At 46.5% G+C, this 22,292-nt stretch overlaps 7 protein-coding genes across 7 annotated transcripts; 3 read left to right on the top strand and 4 right to left on the bottom strand.

The window, feature by feature from the left end:
* Window positions 1-2,225: 2,225 nt before the first annotated feature.
* On the bottom strand, window positions 2,226-3,274 carry N7483_012676 (Rab family GTPase; the record flags this gene model as incomplete). The annotated part of the gene is made up of 2 exons (XM_057096103.1): window positions 2,226-3,160; window positions 3,229-3,274. The coding sequence occupies 2 exons, from the start codon at window positions 3,272-3,274 to the stop codon at window positions 2,226-2,228; spliced, it is 981 nt and encodes a 326-aa protein (XP_056942074.1).
* A 1,209-nt stretch (window positions 3,275-4,483) lies between these two features.
* Window positions 4,484-6,112, bottom strand: N7483_012675 (putative MFS monosaccharide transporter; the record flags this gene model as incomplete). Its single annotated transcript, XM_057096102.1, has 1 exon — window positions 4,484-6,112. The coding sequence occupies one exon, from the start codon at window positions 6,110-6,112 to the stop codon at window positions 4,484-4,486; it is 1,629 nt and encodes a 542-aa protein (XP_056942073.1).
* Window positions 6,113-10,291: 4,179 nt separating this feature from the next.
* On the top strand, window positions 10,292-11,923 carry N7483_012674 (L-lactate dehydrogenase (cytochrome); the record flags this gene model as incomplete). Its single annotated transcript, XM_057096101.1, has 3 exons — window positions 10,292-10,400; window positions 10,467-10,780; window positions 10,847-11,923. 3 exons carry the CDS (start codon window positions 10,292-10,294, stop codon window positions 11,921-11,923), a joined length of 1,500 nt encoding a protein of 499 aa, XP_056942072.1.
* A 2,001-nt stretch (window positions 11,924-13,924) lies between these two features.
* N7483_012673 (uncharacterized protein) lies at window positions 13,925-14,275 on the top strand (the record flags this gene model as incomplete). The annotated part of the gene is made up of 1 exon (XM_057096100.1): window positions 13,925-14,275. The coding sequence occupies one exon, from the start codon at window positions 13,925-13,927 to the stop codon at window positions 14,273-14,275; it is 351 nt and encodes a 116-aa protein (XP_056942071.1).
* Window positions 14,276-14,639: 364 nt separating this feature from the next.
* Window positions 14,640-15,773, bottom strand: N7483_012672 (metallophosphatase domain-containing protein; the record flags this gene model as incomplete). Its single annotated transcript, XM_057096099.1, has 1 exon — window positions 14,640-15,773. The coding sequence occupies one exon, from the start codon at window positions 15,771-15,773 to the stop codon at window positions 14,640-14,642; it is 1,134 nt and encodes a 377-aa protein (XP_056942070.1).
* Window positions 15,774-17,432: 1,659 nt separating this feature from the next.
* N7483_012671 (serine/threonine-protein kinase) lies at window positions 17,433-19,516 on the top strand (the record flags this gene model as incomplete). The annotated part of the gene is made up of 5 exons (XM_057096098.1): window positions 17,433-17,596; window positions 17,767-18,581; window positions 18,637-18,721; window positions 18,773-19,007; window positions 19,079-19,516. The coding sequence occupies 5 exons, from the start codon at window positions 17,433-17,435 to the stop codon at window positions 19,514-19,516; spliced, it is 1,737 nt and encodes a 578-aa protein (XP_056942069.1).
* A 1,170-nt stretch (window positions 19,517-20,686) lies between these two features.
* On the bottom strand, window positions 20,687-22,115 carry N7483_012670 (uncharacterized protein; the record flags this gene model as incomplete). Its single annotated transcript, XM_057096097.1, has 2 exons — window positions 20,687-21,450; window positions 21,503-22,115. The coding sequence occupies 2 exons, from the start codon at window positions 22,113-22,115 to the stop codon at window positions 20,687-20,689; spliced, it is 1,377 nt and encodes a 458-aa protein (XP_056942068.1).
* Between the last annotated feature and the right edge of the window lie 177 nt (window positions 22,116-22,292).

The raw sequence follows: 22,292 nt of genomic DNA, 5'->3' as shown, positions 1-22,292 counted from the left end.
GTTAAAAAAAAGAAGGGAGGGGAATTCGGGGAAGGAGAAGTGATTTTTTTTTTCTCTCCGAGACACAGGTCCACGGGTCGAAGGGAAAAAAAGACGCGAGACTTTAGTGACGGACTTGGCGGATCCCCATGCGGAGTAGGGGTCAAAAGGGTCGTTAAAAAAAAGGGACTTGAGAAAAAAGAGGCCAAACGAGTGTAAAGAAAGTGAGGAGGAACTCGAGAGAGAGGAAGGTTGAGACAAGCGAGGTAGTCTGAAGAAGATGAAATAAATTCGGCGAAAGAGTACTCCGTAGAAGGAGTAGAATAAGACAAACACAAGGCCTGATTGGTTGTAATGTACCACGGGGGCGAGGACTACATTCAAATTTAGTAGATTAAGGAAGTAGATTGGAAGTAGATTTATTATATGGTTTGTATATAAAAAGTACTTAATAAATACATCTTTGTCGATCTATTACTATAATAGCAATTGCCTGGACCCTCGATCACACACCGTGATCAGCGGGGCCAGGCACCAATGGACTCAAAATGTTCGGGAGATGTTCATACGATCGACTATTCTACTCATATGCAAAAGAAATAAAAATTATACAGAATACTGTTATTCTGCTCTCTTTGTAACACTCTATCTATACAAATGTACGGAGTAATGGTCGGCTAATAAGGCAAGGGTGAAATGCATAGTCCCAAAAGGGTAATACATTCTTACTTCATGTCAGAGTGGATAACTGCGAGGGGGAGTTGATCTGCACATAATACAGTGTGCTTTGATCTTAAATATGATCTATAAAGACTATATACGAAGTACATGGGCACCTTGTACCTTGTACCATGTACCCTATGCAATAGTACTAAGTAGTAGTAGTACTAGTATACAGGGGTTCAGGAACAGGGGAACTCAGGGACTCAGGGATTCAGGGATTCTCACTCTCATCTCAGGGATAACAAGGCTGCAGGATCAAGCGAAATGAACAATTTTAATCACTGCCGATTCACCAATGAGAAAGCTTGGACCAGCAGTTTCTGGTCCCACTCTTTATACGAGAACTAGATACGAACGCCCTTAACTTCCTAGGTTCGTGAACTACAACAGAAGTACGAAGTACTAGTAGAAGATAAGGGGACAGCATACAAAACTTGATAGTGCCAAGTATTGCGAAGTAATACAACCAATTTCTACTATGGTCATTCATCCCGACCAAGATCAATCACTGGCGGAATAATATCACTTCTTCTCATCCCGGTAACTCGCCCCACACTGCAATACTCCGAGGCTGCGCCCCATGCGCCATAATCTCCTTCTCCCCGCATATACAACATCCTCTGTCGGCACGGGAATCCTCTCAACGTAGTCGAAATATCTTTCCTCGACTATTCCGTGCAATCTGCGACATATCATTGGCTAGTCTAACACTTCCAGACAGTTGAAGCCAATCCGTATGTTGCAGCAACTTCCGTCTGAGTGTCCCTATCAGGCTTATCCATTCAACGTGCAAGAAAATGTTGCGCATATGAGGCTGAGCGCCAGCTCTCTAATTGGATCATGATAGTATATACTACAGAGCTGGACTGATCAGCACCTAATCGCCCTGTGAAACAACTATTCAGCACGGATTACAATCAGGCTGAGGATCATCCCACTTGCTGATGAAATACTCTATGGTCATTCTAACTAGAGCTTACCCCGGAGATTGACCGTTTCAAGTTGCACTGGATCCACCGGCTCGAGCTATAATTCGATCGGAAGTAAATGTTCAGCATAGCCATGTTCGAGTCATACCAGAGAAGCAGATTTATCAGACAAGAAGACATCATTCGTCGCGAAGGCAGATATAGTCAGCCTTATCGACATGTAGATAGTATCAGATCGAGGCTGCATCCATTTTGGGTCAAGGGCAAATAACCTTGTCGAGACTTAGAGTGACTAGGTACAGTGAACCTTGCAATAGATCCCAGTACTAGAGCATACAGAATCCATAGACTAGAATATAGGAATGGTCACTCAAGTGCTCTACAGAATCATTGCAACTTGAACTCGAACGAGTGTATGATAAATTAACTATGAACATCATCTCGATGCACTAGATCACGAGAACCGTATATGAGCATGAACCACAAGTTGAACGCCAGACCAAATGCAGGAACAGAACCTCCAGGATATCAAAAACCAAATCAATCGCACCGAATAAAAATCATGAATCACACTGTTATTCTCATCACCAATGCTCAACAGCACCGTTCCTTTCGCTTCGCACTCTGCATAACCTGTACCTCCTCCGCTTCCCCAACAGTCGGCGTCGCAAGACCCAACCAACTCCTCCTCTTATCCCCATATCCCAAACGAAAGCTGCCCATTCCATCTATAGTACCCGGCGCAAACGTCGTAGTCGGACCTTCAAGAGGTGAAGTGACCGCACTCAACAAATCAGCATCACGACGATTCCGCTGCTCAACCAATTTCCTCGTAATGACCCTAAAAACCTCCTCAATACCCTCACCATCCTTCGCAGAAATCTCATGACAACAATCCCACCCAATTTCCTGACCCCAAAACGCAGAGCTGCGTTTACTATCTGGACTCTGTAACGGTCCATTCGAAACATTCGCCGCACTTCCACCCGATACCGCACTCCCATTCCCAGCATTATTCCCATGACCAAAATTCCCAAACCCAAGTCCCATACCTATGGAACTCCCAATCCCAGCCGTAGGAGGCGGGGTACTCGCCCTCGAAGGATAAAGTTGTTCGGCAACATAAGCAATAGTCCTCTCAAAAGGAACACGTCGTTTACTCGGATCAATCGCAACGATATCCGACTTCGTACCAACAACGTGAATAACCAGGGGTGGGGAATCCGGATCAGCCGGATCTCCAATATTCTTCCTTAACTCCCTTAGCCAGCCCGCCATTTCCTGGAAGGAATTTTCATCCGTAATGTCGTAGCAAAGGAGGCAAGCGTGCGCGCCACGGTAGTAAAGGCGGGAGATAGATCTGAAACGTTCTTGGCCAGCAGTATCCCATATTTGGAGACGGACAGTTGTGTCGGAAGTTGTATCTAGGACGCGTTTTGTGATGAATGACGCGCCTACGGTTGAGGTTGTTGTGCTTGGATTAAAGGAATTTCGGACATAACGATGGACGAGGGAGGTTTTTCCTACACCTAATACAGATAAAAATAAATAGTTAGATGGAAGTTATTGTTTTGAGATATTTTGGTTTCTTTGTTACCTTGCGCGCCTAGGACGACGATTTTGGCCTCGAGTGAGGAGCTCATGGCGCGGGGTTGAGGTGGGGGCGGGTTATGGGCATGATCTATGCAATATGCAAGTGTAGATATGACGCGCTTGAACGGGTATATGGAATGATGTGATGGAACAGGAATGGAGTGATGATATTGATAAGTATTTTGGTAAGGAGTAGAGAGTGAGTAGAGGAATAAAATGGTATTCTCAAAACAAGGCAACACTGGGACAGAGCGGGATCAGCCGACCAGGCAGTGTGGTCACGTTGGAGTCATCCCCCTTCCAAGGTTTTTGGTAGTAAGGTGATCATTAATGCTTGGGGCTGAAACCGATGGCTTTATATAATGCAGGGAGAGAGTTGTGAAAGATGGGGGTTGCAGACCTCGCGAGAGTTCATTGGTGGTAGTTACGATGAAAGAACCGAATATCAAGGTATACGAGTGGCGACATTCCGAGGTGACTAACTAGTACTCTGTACATTTATTCAGTATCTCATATTGTATCGCTGACGGTCTATTTTAAGGTCGTCACCAGGTCAGTATCGTATAGTGGCTGAGTGCTCAAGTCAGGGGATTGTTAAGTGACTCATAAGGGTCACAGTAATCTGGGGTATCTGAAGTCTGAGCTTTTCTGAAGGGGTCATTGGAAAACAAAGACATCGGGGAGAAGGCAGGGATGTAGACAGGACATCTGACCTTCCAGCCAATCAGACCCCTTGTTATGACCAGCCACCAATACAAAAAGGCAAATGCAGACAAAAAAACATGAACTCGAACCTATAGACTTAAAGATGGTTGAATTTTATTTGCTTGTTCAGCCCTAACATCATAATGTATGCAAGGAGTCTACATTGATCTACAACGGTACGGGATACCAAATTAGGAATTTGGAGAAAGTCATGGATTTATATCCTCATAATACAAAGCACATCCAATCGACATAATGAAACTCATGAAACATCCCATACTCAACTGTAAAGTCAAGCCATTAATCCCAGACATCAACATGAATTCATCAAACAGGTGCACTTTTGGATAGCAAAAAACAATGGGTATAAGGGGGGGTCCGGATTACCAGTCCTGGAAATGAGACCATAATAATAGGAAAGACATAGGATATGAAAGGGGTTAAATAAGAAAGAAAAGAAAAAATCGATCAGGTAGCTTGCCAACCGATCAGCGATAGACATGATCGGCATCAGCAAATCTAGACCTTAGTCGAGATGCACACAGGTGGAGAATCTATTTCTCCTCAAGAGTGGTGGTGTTGAACTCCTCCTGGTGGTTCTGCTCATCAGAGGAAGAGGAGCGGCCGTTGCCCTTCTCCATATCCTCAGGGTGACCAAGATCACCGAAGCCATACTCCAGAGCCTTCTGCTCAACCTCCTCATCAGTGAGCTTGGGAAGCTCACGAGCAGCACGGACGTAGCTGATCTTCTCACAGTAACCCTTGGCGAAGATGATATCAATCTCCTCCAGACTGCGACCAGCGGTTTCGGGGTAGAAAAAGTACATGATGGGGATGAAGAAGGCGTTCCAGCAGGCGAAGAACAGGTAGGTACCCCAGCCGATAGAGCTAAGCATAACAGGGGTGATCATGACGACAGTGAAGTTGAAAAGCCAGTTAGAGCAAGTAGAAACAGCGTTGGCCTTGGCACGAGTACGGATAGGCGAGATCTCGGCGGGGTACAACCAAGGCAGAGGAAGCATAGCAGCACCGAAGAAAGCCATATACAAGAAGAGACCGAAGACGGCACCCTTAGAAGGACCGGTTCCACCGGGGATCAGACAGGCGAAGACAATAACCATAGAAACGGTCTGACCACCCATACCAGCAAGGAAGAGCTTGCGACGACCGATCTTCTCGATAAAGAACCAGGAGAAGGTGGCGAAGATGGCGTAGATGATCATGTTGACACCGGAGAGAATCATAGCCAGGGTAGTATCCATGCCAAGGGAGTCTTCCATTAGAACAGGCAGGTAGTAGATGACAGCATTGCAACCAGACAGCTGCTGGGCGATTTGAGAGGAGGAACCGATAAGCATACGGCGGAAGTGCTGGGTGCGACCACCAGTGAAGAGATCGCTGTAGCCAGAACCCTCAGCGGCACCAGCAGCCTCAATTGACTCGATAACCAGTTGCTTCTGGAGCTGAGTCTCAGGGGAGTCAATCTCGCAGCCAGCAAGGGCAGCCAGGACATACTCACCCTCGTGGATCTTACCACGGGAGATGAGGTAGCGAGGGGAGTCGGGAAGGAAGTACATGCCAACGACGATGACAATACCGAAGACAATCTGGAAAGCAATAGGGAAACGCCAGGTAAGGGCGGGAGGACCGTAAGAAGCACCGAAGTTGATCCAGTAGGCAATAGCCGTACCGATGGCAATGATACCACCCTCGATACAGATAAGCAGACCACGGTTGCTGGTACGGGAGCACTCAGCCTGGTAGGTGGGGATAGTGGAGGTGTTCATGCCGTTACCGACACCAGTGATGATACGGCCGAACATGAACTGCAGCAGAGGAATGTGGCCCACAAAGGAAGTAACCTGAATAATGACACCAATGACCATAATAGAACCACCGAGCATAACCATACGACGACGGCCGAACCAGTCAGCAGTAAACAGGGCGAACATAGCACCGAACAAACAACCGGCCTCGTAGACAGCGGTGATCAGGGCCTGCATGGTGGAGTCGCCCCTGGCGGCAGTGAAGACATTGTCGAAATCGGTAGCGTTAATGATACCAGACATGACACCTTGATCATAACCGAAGAGCAAGAAACCCATAGTAGCGATGGTAGACACGGTCAGGGAAAGTTTCCTGCCGGACATACCCGCAAAAGATGGGGACGACACGGACGACATGGTGAGGGATGTCGTTGTCGACTGTATATTTTGTATGTGTAGTAAAGATGTCGAATACACTTAAGACCGACGAAATAACCCTAAATCTTCTCTACCACCCAAGTCGTATATGGAAGTGGGGATGATTCTGTGGAGGAAAGGGGATGAGATGATCAAAAAAAGAAAGAAGTCAGTCTTCGGGGAGGGAAGGGGGAGATATTTGAATGTCTCTGTGAGACCCAACCGCCATACGAAAGTGGCAATGAGATACATCGTGGGGGCTGCATGTTCTCCATCCTTTTCCCCGTGGTGGTTGTCTCACGCTAAACGAGGAGACGTTCCGAGTGCAAAAAAAATGAAAATTCCAAAAAAACACCAGAAATTCTCGTTGGGTTCCAAGCCGAGTGCGCATCCGATTCATAGCTCCACTCCACTTTACACGTACATGGTTTGTCAAGGGAGACCCGCAGTGGTGGAGTCCAGTTCCCGGATGCATCAATAATGATGGATTAAGCATTATCGAGAGGCTCCACCAGCGCGCGGTGCTTTGCGTCCCTGATGACATCAGGGAACAGAAAATAACAAAAAAATTAATCATTCTACATGGCACTAATCTCATCCCGGCAAAAGTTTTCCATTCTTTCGAAGCATCATGATTGGTATATGCTTCGGCCCCGGAACACAACAGGTATTGTTGGCTAACAGTCCACGAAAAGGACGGTTGAGTCCCGCAGTAGATGAGCCATTTAGATGATGTAGAGAGTGAAAAATGTGGTTCTTGTCCTGTTGGTATGGTCCAGATATTGCAAATGGTCGAGTATCATACGAGATTTCAACAGGCCCATTTATTTTGGAGCGCGGTACATGTACCCATAGAACCCAGTAAAAAGAGATTAAGATTGGACTGGGTCTGCCGAAATGAAAACTTTGTCGCGTGTACTTTGTATTCTCCAGATCCCTTAACTGAGCCGACTGAGATCCCACTAACGGCGTCTTTGTGAATTCGGGTGTGTTATCATCCGGACTTCGGACAGTCTTCGGGCAAGTCCCGACCTAAACTCGAGTGCACGGTCGTACAGGTTTGCTCCGATAGATTAGATGGAAATCTAAACTCCGCACGAGGTTATGAATGGGGGTTAGTAGGAAGAGCTAGTGTTGGTGTGTGCGTAGATGTATGTATTGAAGTATCATTGGGTAAGGCCTAGAATGGCTACCCAGCATCATTGTACTATAGAAAATTTAACTCCAACGGGGCCGTGACGGTGTGGCTTGTGCATAGCGGTGAAAGATGAAAATGTCAGGGTAAAGAGGGGTTAATTGTTCGCGATAGGTTAGCATTTCTTGTTATCGTGAGATCCTAAGAGGGGCCGGGTTGAGTGTGTTCGGGATGCCGTCACCGTACTTCCCGAACAAGGACGGAGACCGGGCATGAAGTGGATGAAGATGATGCAAGAATGCGCCGCTCGCGAACTAGCGGCGTTCTAAGCGGATCAGTGGATCCATAATGACCCACTCTTAGATCGTCATCCCTTGGGAATAGAACGAAATTAAACAAATTATTCAAATAATGAATTTAATTCTAGTACGGGTATTCCGACAATTAATGCCGAATATCGGGTTGGAGATGTATGTGCTCCTTACTCTGTGTATTCGAAACCCGTTCAGTCGGTAAATAAGTAAATAGGTAAGAAATTAATAAAATATCACATTATTGATATTATTTATCCCCATATAGTATCCATTCAGGAAACTTGCGCGAGTCTCCCGTAAGCCACAGGGTTTACTATGGCCCCGGTACTACATTATGGGGACTTATGTAGTATGCGGGACAGGGACAGGGTTGCACATATGCACCTGTACAAGAATAACATTCAAGTTGATCCTTTTCTTTTTTCTTTTCTGTTTCATCGTAGAAAAATATGATGTTGGATCTATTCACTCAGTTGAATTTTCATTCTCATTCTAGTAATTGTCCCCGAAATTGGTCCACGAATCATCGCTCACACATTGAGTATAGCGGAGTCGAGAAAACACCGAAAGCGAGATCCAGACCCACGTCATTTCTCAAAAATCCTGTAGATAGAAAATATTGAATTATTAGGCATCACTGTACGGACTGACCATAGGAAGTGCCTGGGCAGCTGTCAGAAAAATCGAACAATGAATTCTGAAGCGTCATAGCGGAGCCATCCGTGGAAAGATTCTCGAAGCAATGGATATCAAATGGCATGTTCCGGTTAAATATTGAAACCAATGAATAAGAACTAACAGAACCAACTTGAAAACCTTGAAAATTCAATTTTCACGATAATTGCAACCTCCATAGACACGGGCTAACAGCATTCACGAAAACGCGGGGATTATGTTTAACCACACGAGCCCTGAGCCCCTGTTGAACTAGTGAATAAGAGCCCGGGCGTATTGCGCGTCGTCCGATCTTACTATCCCGTGTTGGTCAGGGCGTCTAAGTAAATTCAAGTGGCTCTTGAAATTGGACCCTCTCTTTCATTATTGGTCGGCAGTTTGAGACTATAGACATAGGATGAAGGATGCGTCCGTGATGGCGACTACGGAGAACAGATCCAACAAACCCATACTCGTGACTATTCTTTTGCTCTTTAGCCCCCAGGTTCTACTTGACATGTCTGAATTATGGGGAAGGAATCTGAGATCAGATAGCAGTATTTTCTATAATGACGCAGATTTGAGGGTCAAAACAAGATTCTCATTGCTCTGTGGTCTCCACTGGATCCCGCAGCTCCAACGTCATTCGACCAGAGCACTACTACACCTAAATGGTTAAAGGAAAGTCTGCCGTGGTTCAGCTAAGAATATAATTTATAAAATAAATCGACCCATAGTCCTATCTGACAAGGCTCTGGAAATTCTATGAATTGCATCTTCATAGGAGACCGATGGGTTGGGTTTAGACGAGTGTTTTCGGTACTTGAGCACGAGCACAAATCCGGTTTTGTCTTTATGGGGAAAACGCCACAGCCGGCGCCCGGTCTTGAAGGAGTCTCGTGTCTGCACCCTGGAGCCTGTACAGAAAGGGGGCTGCCACGAGGAAGAAGGATTCAGCCTTACTCCATACTGGTTATTAAAAGCTGGAGAACGCCCGACAAGCGGAGATGAGCATGAGGGAGTACGTGGACTGTTCGGAAGCGCCGGGATCAATCGAAAAACGTTCTCACCGTTACATCAGCGGCTCATTCACTGTGCCTTGGGATGCTTCTGAGATACCAATATCATATTTCCTGTCCAGAGCGGTAGATTTTGTTTCCTCGTTCTTTTTCTACTGGTTTAACCAGAATCTTGTTGAAGATTTTGAAGCTTAACTGATGATCTGCAGTGGCGTCTGCCAGCCAAGACTTATGATTTGCGTAGATCGGGGCCCGGTGGTGATCCCGCAACCATAGAAACCTTGAGGTTTTAGTTTGCAATTTGAAGGTTAGGTGATCTTGAATTGAGATGGTCTGAGCCCATGGATGGTGAGACCGGGGAGAAGGTCATCCAGAGGTGAGATTTATGGACGGATTCAGTCTGGTATGGAGAGTTTAGACCAGTTGAGAGATGGTTTGTTGCCTGAGGCAACCAAGAAATGTCAGGTGATGAACACCTAGTTTATCAGGCCACAACTACTCATTGCCGCCAACTGGTTGATACCTATACTCGCTCTGGTCTGTTATACAATTCAATTGAATCAATTCCGATTTTGATTTACATTGTACTCCATACAAAACCGAATGCGCAGATACATGAAGCAAGGGGTATGTCAAGGACCAACCCGAGAATCCCCTGCTTCCAATGGCTGGAAATCGACTCCGTCATGTAATACAAACATTGTGACTGGCTGAACTTCACATTCCCGACGGGAGGTTGCTTTATGCATATGCGAACAGTATTGCCATACATCTCTATGAATTCAGTCAAACAAAACTTGAAGAAATCAAGAATATTAACTTCGTGTTCTATAGCTTGCAGTCGATCAACATACTAATTCTATCGCACGAAAGACCAAAATGGTGTTATCCTTTCTCATAATTACGAGTCGGCCGAGAGCTCCCCGCAACTTTTTGTCCCCGGACTCCATTAACCCGAGGTCCCTGAACGAACTCTTTTTCAACTGAAACTTGACTTTTCAACCTTGATTTTCCTATTGAATTTGTTCAGTCATTTCGCATTCTGCATATCTACATTATGTCTCAAAATAAATTGACCGGCGCCAAAGTCGCCGAGCACAACTCCAAGGACTCATGCTGGGTCATCGTACACGGCAAGGCCTACGACGTCACTGAATTCCTTCCCGGTAAGAATCATGAGGAATGCAGAATTACCTCACTCGAGTACAATCATTAACAAGTGATAAATATAGAACATCCCGGTGGCCAAAAAATTATCCTCAAGTATGCTGGCAAAGATGCGACCGAGGAATTCGATCCTATTCATCCGCCTGACACCTTGGACAAGTTCCTCGATCAGTCTAAGCACCTCGGTGAGGTGGATATGAGCACTGTCGAGCAAAAGGAGAAAGTCTTTGACCCGGAGGAGGCCGATCGCCAAGAGCGCATCAAGCTGATGCCACCGCTGGCAGCATGCTACAACCTCATGGACTTTGAGGCGGTCGCACGCCAAGTGATGAAGAAGACAGCATGGGCATACTACTCCAGCGGTGCCGATGATGAAATCGTACGTTATCGCCTACCTTCATATGAAGCAAACCATTGTCAATGCTAGATGCTAACATTTATGCAGACTATGCGTGAAAACCACGCAGCCTTCCACAAAATCTGGTTCCGTCCTCGCGTTCTCGTCGACGTCGAACATGTCGACATGTCTACCACCATGCTAGGCAGCAAAACCTCCATCCCATTCTACGTGACAGCTACCGCACTCGGTAAACTCGGACACCCAGAAGGCGAAGTCGTTCTGACCCGCGCCGCCAAGCAACACGATGTAATCCAAATGATCCCTACACTAGCCTCATGCTCCTTCGACGAGATCATCGACGCCAAGCAGGGTGACCAGGTGCAGTGGCTGCAATTATACGTGAACAAGGACCGTGCTATTACGAAGAAGATTGTCGAGCATGCCGAGAAGCGCGGATGCAAGGGATTATTCATTACCGTCGATGCCCCGCAGCTTGGTCGTCGTGAGAAGGATATGCGATCCAAGTTCTCGGATGCGGGCTCGGATGTTCAATCTGGTGATAGTAATGTGGATCGATCGCAGGGTGCGGCACGCGCTATCTCTAGCTTTATTGATCCTGCGCTATCTTGGAAGGATATTCCTTGGTTCCGGTCAATCACGAAGATGCCTATTGTGTTGAAGGGTGTGCAATGTGTTGAGGATGTGCTTCGTGCTGTGGAAGCCGGTGTTGAGGGTGTGGTTTTGTCTAACCATGGTGGACGCCAGCTTGAGACTGCGCGGTCGGGAATTGAGGTCTTGGCAGAGGTGATGCCTGCGCTCCGGGAACGAGGCTGGGAGAAGCGCATTGAGGTTTACGTTGATGGAGGTGTGCGTCGTGCCACTGATATCCTGAAAGCCTTGTGTCTCGGTGCCAAGGGTGTGGGTATTGGTCGGCCCTTCCTGTATGCCATGTCTTCGTATGGACAGGATGGTGTGGACCGAGCGATGCAATTGCTGAAGGATGAGATGGAGATGAATATGCGGTTGATTGGTGCAAACCGTATTGAGGACTTGAGCCCGAGCTACTTGGATACTCGTAGCTTGTTGAGCGGACACTATGGTGTGATTCCTTCGGATACTCTGGGCTTGCGAGCTTATGACCCGCTTGAGGCTCCGCGATTCAATGAGAAGTCCAAGCTGTAAATGAATGTGGTTGAAGTTGAAGCGAGGAGTTCCAAGGTCAAGCTGGGTTATGATTTCAAGTTCAAGTTGTAAATTTTGTTTGTGCGCATGTGGTATATACTACTAGTATTTTCAAGCATATAGACATAATTCCGTCTACCAACACTCTGCTTTCGATATTTCCTTCAGGTTTTCCAGGTGACACTACTTTTAATGGCTGCTGGCTCTCAATATCCAGAGATTCAAAAAGACGAACCTCATCTGAGGAGTATCCAAATGTCGGAGCACTGACTCAACAACCTTGGAATTGAAGCCTACATGTCCACCAGTTGACAGAGATAAGTGCCAGTGGGCCTCGGGACTCCACTGGCAGTTCCACTGGCATACTAATCTTAACTTTGGAAAGTTCAAGTTGCAAGCCTGACTCGGAGGGATTAAAACTTCGAACACCGTGACTGAGTCTGATCCATAGGTTGGTCTGATTAACTTCCGACAGTCATTTTGAGTCCGATGTCAAACTTCAAGTTCAAGTTGTTCCCGAGTCCATCCATCAACACTAACATTCAAGTTCAAGATGGATACTATATATATCTCGGCACGACATTTGAACCTTGGAACATCGGAACTTGAATCGGAATCGCCAGCATCACGATGCCACTAGTAACTTGAACCCCACTAGAGGTATCACATAGGCACATGAACTTGAAGACCAACTTGAACGTAAATTGGACGATGTTTTAGGTATGTAGCCTCAACATTTTGAATAACCAACCAGGTCACAGCACCTGGGCAGGGCCTAAACTTGAAGATTGTTCTTCACCAAACATTCCAAGGTTTGAACCAGGTGGAATGATCTGGGCGGCTTTCAAACCTTGGAATATTCAAGTTATTGTCATGCTTTCAACATTTGAACTATTTACTTTTGCTCACCTGGCCAATATCTATCAGTATGTGGGCGGTGTTGGACATAAAATCAATACTATTTCCTAATATGGGTTCAACTTGAAGTTCCAAGGTTCAAGTTCGCGCTCCAAGTTCGATATCATACCTAATACAGACACCGCCCGCCGCGGTGGTCGTTTCCATCACCTCTACTAGATACTAATGTGTCCATTAGGCAGATCCGAGTCTATTTCAGAACTCGGACTCGGATCCACCTGGGCATGAACTCTCCATCATGATCTTTTGCATCATACCTAAATGTTTCAAGTTTCTTCCTCTAGTATCCTTCGTCTTGGAGAACCTTGGAACTAATACATACTGGGTGGTAGTCAGTTTGACTTCAACGAGCTAGGATCACATCCTTCCATCTCTCCCCCACAGGGCTTTGGTAACCGTGAAGGATCAACTTGAAAAGACCAACTTGAAGTTCCGCGGTCCTTTCTTCGGGATCGACATGTTCGAGTGCCACTGGCAGTACCTACTGGAGAACCGAAGCACAAATCCTAATTTCGTCACAAAACACGTATCGTGAACTACACATGCCCAGGTGCACATGTGTGGTTGCAAAAACTATCTTCAGGTCTATGGATCTTGATATCACAAGTTTTTCTTATCGGGATGTTGAACAAATCTTTGGTATTCACCGTGTCCACCAGGGTATTATGAAGACTTGGTGTGAACCGGGGTTTGTTACGAGGTTCCCTCCTGCCTGGCGTGAGTATTATATCTATTTTATCATGTGGCAGAATACTAATTGATGAACTATACGTGATATCATGCTCGAAACACGACAACCTGAAACTGATATTACACTGGCAATGTGTCTGTTCCTGTTTTATGCACGAAAGATGGCCTGGGAAATTTTAAACCCATCATCAGGATGGGAGTTACCGAACAGTGAGATGCCCAGAATCCAACCAGACAACCACTTCTCATTCAAGAACGTTGTCTGTAAAGGTCAATTCTGTAATATCGCGGGCCAACCAGATTATTCAATTTGGTTCGGCGATGAGGATTCTTTACAATGCAGCCTGGTGGTGATTGAAGCTAAGCCCCAGAAATATCGACTGATCGATCATAATGATGCGAGGCACCAGTTGCTCCGTTACATGGCTTATGATACATCGTGCTCATCGTGATGCTGGAAAATCCGATTGTGCAGTCTCGGGACTAGCAGCCATTGGAAGTCTATTCTGGTTTCATCATATCACGGACAGCGGAGATTGGGCGCGAGCTTTTGTCAAGATGGAGCAACACAACTCCGAGGATCCTAACAAGATCTCGGCTATCCTGAGAGCAATGATTGTGGATGGAGCAAAGCAGGACCCTGTTCCCTTTGTTGATTCCTTCCGAGGAGAATTTTCTAGTGTACCCGACGACAACATGGATGATTCAGATTCAGATTCAGATGATCGTACCCGGTCCGATTAGTGGCTTACTAGCACTGCAGACCTACAGATATGAGCTCATGTTTTCTTCCCAATTGTGTATGTAGCTGCTGAAAACCGGGCTCTCGCTATTACTAGCATCGCTAGCAATATTATTATTTACTATTATTCCATTAAGCGTCACGGTACTAGTAGCTCTCGGTATAGCGTCATGCCAGATGACATAGCCCTCAATTATATGCAGTCGAATAGTATAAACAGTCTTGAGTTCTTCCACCATATGTACAATCGGTAGAGAGAATTTCAGAGTGACTCGGACCCGAGCCCGAAGAAGCAAGAATCGCTATGCATGCCCAACACCAGGAGCAGAAACAAAGAGCAAAATTCCTATGAGATTCTCACCACGTTCACAGCTCAATGACTTGTGGAGGATTCCGCAGACGCCCCGAGTTGCGATACATACACGCCGCATTAACAAACCAACCACCTCCGTTACTCTCCCCACCCCATACCTGCGCCCAAATAACGCCCATAACACCATAAAAGACTACTCTGGCCGCATCCACCCACCCACTTGGGTCTAGAAGATCTCGACAAAAACCCGCTAGTGCACGCACTCGACCGTACTGTGCGCGTGGTCGACGCGAAGCACAGAGTCGTTCCCAGGCTCGCTGGGCCTCATCCCAGAAGATGGGTTCCTTCCCCGCGGCGAAATGGACATGACCGAAGACATGGAGCAAAGGTCTAATGCGCCATGATTCCGCGAGGAGGTTCGGGCATCCAATGGAATAAATAGGTGAGAGGTCCAGATGAGCCTGGGGCGGGGTGTGCGTGACTAGGATGTCTGTGTCAGGGGGAACGGTGCGCGACCAGGCATCGTGGTGAGGAGGGTAAGTGAAAGCGTGTTCGGGGCCGAATGGAACAATAGCTGGGATTTGGGGAGCGCCGTAGACGGTAAGATGACGGGGATGGGTGCTAAGTAGGGAAGCTGATGACGAAGAGAGGGAGTCGTCGAAATTGTCAGCTTGTGGGGGAGTAAACTCGAGTGTGACGGATGAATGCTGAAGGTAGTGGATATCACCCCAGTCGATACGGGAGGATGCGCCGTTGAAGTCATCGAGTGAGCGGATGGATGCCGTTGAAGAGGAGACTGCCGCAAACCCGTTTGTGGAGTGGTCGTCACGGTCCTCTTCTAGGCGTGAGCGCGAATCGAAGTAGCTGTCGTGATTACCACCGATCACGACCTTGTGGGGATGTGGAAGACTGCGGAGCCAGTCTACGGCGGCTTGGATTTCGCGGACCGAGCCATCGTTGGCTAAGTCACCGGCATGGATGAGCAGATCGCCATCCGGTACGTCGGGCCATTCTTGTGTATGTGTGTCAGAGATACAGACTACGCGGATAGGATGGGCATCTGGAGGCGGGCGGCGCGGAGAACCTCGAAGATGGAGGAGTAGTTGGTGGAGGGGATAGAGAAGAGCAACTAAAGGAGAAGATATCAAATAGTCTGGTACGGGCCGGCGAGAAAATGGGCTTGACATGGTGGAGCAAGTGAAAGTTTGACAGAACAATCTATGGAGTTCGCAGAGTATGGAGACCTTTCTTTCCTTAGCTCCCCGCTCTTTGTATCGCCTCAGGCAGAAAATGTACGTAATGAGATGATTCTGCAGCTCCACCAAGATTATGGGCCTGAGGCAACAAGGAGGTTATAACTATATAGGGTATGCAAACACTCCATTTTTGGGGACTTCATTGGTAGCTACATTTTATAATGCAATGAATCTAGATATCTGTTGATCTCAGTGTTTGACTTTACATAGTATTTACTATCATGATATCTACAACCCATGAGTACTGGGATTGTAAGTGAAGTCTATAATCCATCCACATGATTAGAGATCGTGATGCCAACAATCTATCTAGGTGATGTCCCTAACATTTGAATATTCAGCATTGATTCCAAGGTTAGGTTTGAATGTGCTGTCATGTATTTCAAAGATGAGTAGAAAGATTTGAAATTTGGAATAAAAAGACATTATTAGTGCCCAGGTGATACATATTAGACTGCGGATATGTTGCTCTCTGCCCAAGGAGTTTCGCAGGGGCCTTATTCAACTTGAACTTGAAAGTTTCGTCATTTACTATATGCATGAAATCTCAAGTGCCGATCCTATTGAGTCATATTATTCTCTTATATCCCTATTGTGGTATCCATTTGGGCATTATTCTATTATTTCCCAACTTGAAGTTTCTATACTGCCTCCAACGCTTTCAATGGGAATAATGCCCTCATAATAGATGCGCAGGTAGTTCTCCTATACTATTAATGATACATACTACGCTTATTTCATTTCTCTCACGCGAGTCACAATTCTCTTATAATAATAGTAGAATATTGAACATAAGGACTATCAGAGATGTCAAGGTCCATCTGTAGATCTAATGACTAAGCCACCAACTGGCATCAAAGCGGGGATCAGTGACATCAGGATGTGGTCGAGACCTTCAATGTCAAGTTGATGATATTAGATGGATATTCCGACTCTCATTGAGATTCAAAGTCATTGTAGTCTCTCTACAATCTACACTATAGACCATCAATCTTCTCTTTTTAACCCCCATCTTTGCTCCACTGCATCATTACTCGGTTAAACTGCGTACTATCCTCTATCCTCGCCCGATCAGCCCCAGCCACTTACTCTAGTACTCAAGTTTACTCCACTCTTAAACCACTCTCCTTTCCTTCTCTCCCCGATCTTAATATCTATCGCGAACGATTCAGGTCCACTGTTTTCCTTTTGTGATTCCACGTTCCTGGTCAATGCGACCCCTTTTTTGCCACATCCGTCGAAAAAAACTTGGCTGCTTGCGGGCAATTGGAGTGGGTAGATCTCGGGCATCCGTTCACCCTCAACTTCCTTAGAGGATCATAGAAAGAGAGTTTTATGCCGATTCGATTTCATACCTTTTTTTCTTTTCTTTTATTATTTTGATTCTTGATTCCCGATTCCCGATTCTTGATTACTTTAATTTTCTCGATTTTTGAATTCGAACTCCCTTGTTTACTTCTTCTCGGCTTCAAGTTGGTCTTTCTCTCTGCGGTGAAGCGCGCACCGCCTCCCCCGTCTCCCACCAACCATCTCGCATCCCGGTGCCCCGCCTCGTCTGGTGAACCCTTCTCCCCTCTTGCTTTCTCCATTATGGACAGTGTCGATCTTACAAAGGCTGTCTTGAACAAGGGTAAACAGATGGCTTCGGTTGCCGCCTCCGCTGCCAATGGCAACGGTGGAAAGAAGAGGAGAAAGGGAACAGATCTTAAGCCGATCGTCACTAATGATGCAAACCCAGCTACGGCTACTGATGCGTATGTTTTTTTTTAACATGATTTTTTTTTGACTTCTGTCAATCTCGGCAGCTGTTCCTCCTTGCTTCTTACAAAGATCCCCCTTAGCCTTCTTTTTTTCTTTTTTTCCCTCGCGCACATTTTCCCTTGAACCATCAAGATCTAACCATCATGTCACTATTCTCTAGCAGCGGCGCCGCTCAATCTAACTCCAAACCTTCCGGCGCTACTGCGTCGCGCTCTCCATCTACAACATCCGGTGATGAAGTTGAAACGACTGCTGAAGAGGAGGACTCCGAGGATTATTGCAAGGGTGGCTACCACCCAGTCGAGGAAGGCGAAACTTACAACAATGGGCGCTATGTTATCGTGCAAAAGCTAGGGTGGGGTCATTTCTCTACCGTCTGGTTGTCGAGGGATACCACCACCAACAAGCATGTCGCGCTGAAGGTGGTGCGATCGGCCGCTCACTATACCGAAACCGCGATCGACGAAATCAAACTGCTGAATCGCATCGTTCAGGCTAAGCCCTCCCACCCGGGCCGGAAGCACGTAGTCAGCTTGTTGGACTCATTCGAACACAAGGGACCTAACGGAGTTCATGTTTGCATGGTTTTTGAGGTACTCGGCGAGAACTTGCTTGGGTTGATCAAGAAATGGAACCACCGTGGTATTCCCATGTCCATTGTCAAGCAGATCACCAAGCAGGTGCTGTTAGGCTTGGACTATCTTCATCGCGAGTGTGGTATCATTCACACTGATCTCAAGCCCGAGAACGTTTTGATTGAGATCGGAGACGTGGAGAAGATCGTTCAAGCGCATGTGCAAAAAGAAGAAGCCAAGAAGGAGAACAAAGAGGACAATCGCAATGGTCGTCGGCGCCGACGCACCTTGATCCAAGGCAGTCAACCGTTGCCAAGTCCCTTGAACACGAGCTTTAGCGGAGATTTTAAGCACACCTCTTCCATTTCACACAGCAGTCTTAGTCAGATGGTGAACGAGCCAAGTGAGTGACCCCCTCGAAATATCTGCGATGCGATTCCTGACTTTCTTTTTTGCAGCACCGGAGCTCGGATCATCAATGAAAGAGGCCTTGGGCATCAAAGAAGAAGAGGACGATAAACAGAAACAGCGAGAGAAGACAGCGTATGCACTCCTCTTAGCTCATGACAACTGTACCAATGCTGATAAACACAGCGATCTCCTGGAGAGAGAAGTGTCTGGTATCTCTCTAGATAAGAACTCCACCAAATCGCTCGAGGAGGAAATCGACGCCAGTATTATCTCCGTCAAGATTGCTGATCTCGGAAACGCTTGCTGGGTGGGCCACCATTTCACGAACGACATCCAGACCCGACAATATCGCTCTCCAGAGGTGATTTTAGGTGCTAAGTGGGGTGCCAGCACAGATGTGTGGAGTATGGCTTGTATGGTAGGTTTTCCTTTCTGTTGATACTAACGATCAAGCTACACAGCTAGAGCAACACAACTAACTATATTTAGATCTTTGAATTGATCACTGGCGATTACCTCTTCGATCCCCAATCTGGAACCAAATACGGCAAGGATGACGATCATATCGCGCAGATCATCGAATTGCTCGGTCCATTCTCTAAGTCAATGTCTCTCTCTGGCAAGTGGTCTCAAGAGATCTTCAACCGCAAGGGTGAGCTTCGCAATATCCACAGACTCCGCCATTGGGCCCTCCCCGAGGTGCTCCGCGAGAAATACCACTATACTGTGGAAGAGAGCATGCGCACCAGCGAGTTCTTATTACCAATGCTGGACCTTTCGCCCGAGAAGCGTGCAAACGCAGGTGGAATGGCCGCACACGAGTGGTTGCAAGATGCAGCCGGTATGGAGGGAATTGATCTTGGGATTTCTCCCGGAACTCGTGGCGAGGGGATTGATGGATGGGCAATGGAAGTTAAGCGGCGATGAAAAAAAAACACGAATTGAAATGAAATAAGAAATTCCACCATGCTTGCGCACGAGAACGGGGACAGTCGGTTTTTTCTATTCCAGCGTTCTTGTTTTCCCTTCTATTTCCTTTCTTTGTTTTTATTTCCCATCTTGTTGAAGGATTCGACACCCTAGATGGGGCTTATCAATCAACAGATGTCTTGCTCGCTTCTCTCACAGCGCCGAATGCGTGGGTTAACGATCTTTTTTTCTTCACCAGCTATGGGATTGGTTTAACGTGGTTTCTTATGCTTTTTTTTCCTTCTCCATTTGTATTTGGGTTCATTTCACTGGTCATTTCATCTTTTTTTTTTCCGGTAGTTCGGTGGATGGAAAGGATTGTTTTTGTTCTTTCGTTTAACCCCGATTCCCCCGTACTCAAACCCTTATGCCTTCAATTTCCCCCTTTCCGGTTGATTTGACTCCGGACTCGATTCAACGCCTCGGCCTCATAGATTCTTGTCTTCGTTACCGATTCCTTTTTCTATATCCTTTCTTCTCCATTTTACCGCAGACTCTGCATGCTCTTGGTAAAGGGACAGTATCATGGGATCATCCTGTATCAGACTTCTAGATTGACGAGTCACACTCGCAGAGATGCTGGTTTTAAGCGCTTATGACTCAATGAAATGGATGGATTCGCTTGGCGATGCTGCAATTAATCCCTGCTTTTCGTCTTGCTAGTCTCTTATAAAAATCCGAGTCTTAGATTTAATGCTTCAATTTATGGGGCACATTTGCCTTTCTTTCAACTTTGGAAGTTTCTGTTTCTACGATAACGAAATAGTACCACTGCTCAGGTGGCAGCCTGAGACTCGGAATATACGAGTACTAGTATTTTGCAGCTCGAATACACTTGGTACCTACCTAGTAGGTACTACTAGTAACTTAAAGTTGGCAGTGACTCATATTTGCATACTACTATAGGTACTCAGCTGGACTGTTAGTCGTACTAGTCTCCGTACTACGAAGCATGTAGCGACTACTATGGGAATTTTCCAAGGTATGCATAAAAGCTTGTCATTCTCGTAACTAGGAATGATAATAGTAGCGAGCTGCGAGGTAAATAATCCTGCTCATGTAGGATGAAAGCCCCCAGGTTGACCGTGGAAGCTCCTTTTGTTTAGCGAAGTGGCAACTCTCCCAACCTCAAATGTTGTGTCGTACCTTTGACATATTGATATTTTCCATTTTGAAGCCGTCTTTTTTGAAGGGAAAGGCGCGTTTTTCCCGGGTAGGCCTGCCTTCTCCGTCGGCCTCATATTTCCCCTGGGTCCCATTCTCCTTCTTGACCACAGGTTCCCTCTTGACCACAGGTTCCCTCTTGACCACAGGCTCCCTCTTGACCACAGGTTCCCTCTTGACCACATGTTCCCTCTTGACCACAGGTTCCCTCTTGACCACAGGCTCCCTCTTGATCAAAAGCTCTTTCTTGACCACGGGTTCTTTCTTGATCTCTTCTTCATCAGTCTCTTCATCGTCGGTATCCTCCAGCTTTGCCGTTTGAGCCAATCTCACTGGCTTGATAATTGTCTTTTCCAATAGAATTGGCTCATATCCCACCTTGGTCTTGGAAAGACCAGGGCACAGAGTGTATTCAATGTCTCCAAACTGTTCGCAGGTTCCTGTGAAGCTTGCCATTGTGTTTGGGTTGAATGGCGAACTGGGAGTAACCCATTGAAAACAATAGGTATCGACTTGACACTGCAGTTTCTTTTTCAGGTCCACAAATTCCCCAAACAATTTCTTCAGCTCTGCTTGCCTTCGGTTGGAAGCCGTGCGGGAATGATGGGCATATCTTCTTTCCACCTCGAAGATGACATGAGAGCAGTCATCCTCCAGTATCGAAGCTCCCAGTGAGAACAACGCCGTACTTGTTGCAGTTCGCCAATGCTGTGCAACGTGAGGTGGACCTGGAAGGTATTTAGTAAAACTCTCAGTATTTTGATTGAATTCAAAGCTTACATAGCTCATGCACCTTCGAATCGATGAAAGAAAGATCTTGATCAAGTTGAGAGTGAGTCCCAACCATACATCTCTTCAGGAAGACCTCATATATGGACCACGAAACAAAAGTCCAAATTTCAAAGAACAAAAGAGTTGGGTCAATTTTTGAACCATCACTGTCTCTCTTTTGAGGAGCAAGTTTCGGGGGTAAGGGAGGGAAATGGCATTGTACCCAATATTCCAGATCATGATGAAGCCGATGGAGAATAGATTTTGCTTCGTCATCACTCAATAAGTCTGTGGACGTTTCAAGTTTCTTGACCTTGAGAAGGAGTTCTTGATTTCCATCGAGAGCATCACCCAGGTTCTTACGAGCAGTATTGAGTATTTCCGTTTGTCGGCGAAGCCGCTCATTCACTGACTGCTCTGCCATTCTTGACTGAAGAAGCTTTTGGTGGATGCCTTCAGCCTCTTCGGTGATCGTATCGTTTTTTGCCTTGGTCTCTCCAAGTTTCTTCTCCATTGAACGGAGCTCTTCATTTGCATGTGCTATTCGGGACACATATCGGCGGTTAGAGTTTTGGAGGAAGGTAGCTCGTTGTCGGAGAACTTCGTGGGGCAATGATAGCATCTCGGAGGAAGTAGATGTCTGATCGACAGGTCCAGATTCTAAGTCTGTATCTGCATGAGTCAGATTGAGTACGTTTTGCTGAATATGAAAGATGGACGACACAGACCTAAGTCAGGGCGATCTATCGTTTCTTCACGCTCAGGCTCTCGATCAGAAACCACCTGACGAACTATCGGG

This window comes from Penicillium malachiteum, assembly GCF_028827825.1.
Source record: "Penicillium malachiteum strain IBT 17515 chromosome Unknown utg000005l:1.0-9002435.0:326005.0-9005861.0, whole genome shotgun sequence".
NCBI lineage: Eukaryota > Fungi > Ascomycota > Eurotiomycetes > Eurotiales > Aspergillaceae > Penicillium > Penicillium malachiteum.
This window is presented reverse-complemented; position numbering and strand designations above follow the sequence as displayed.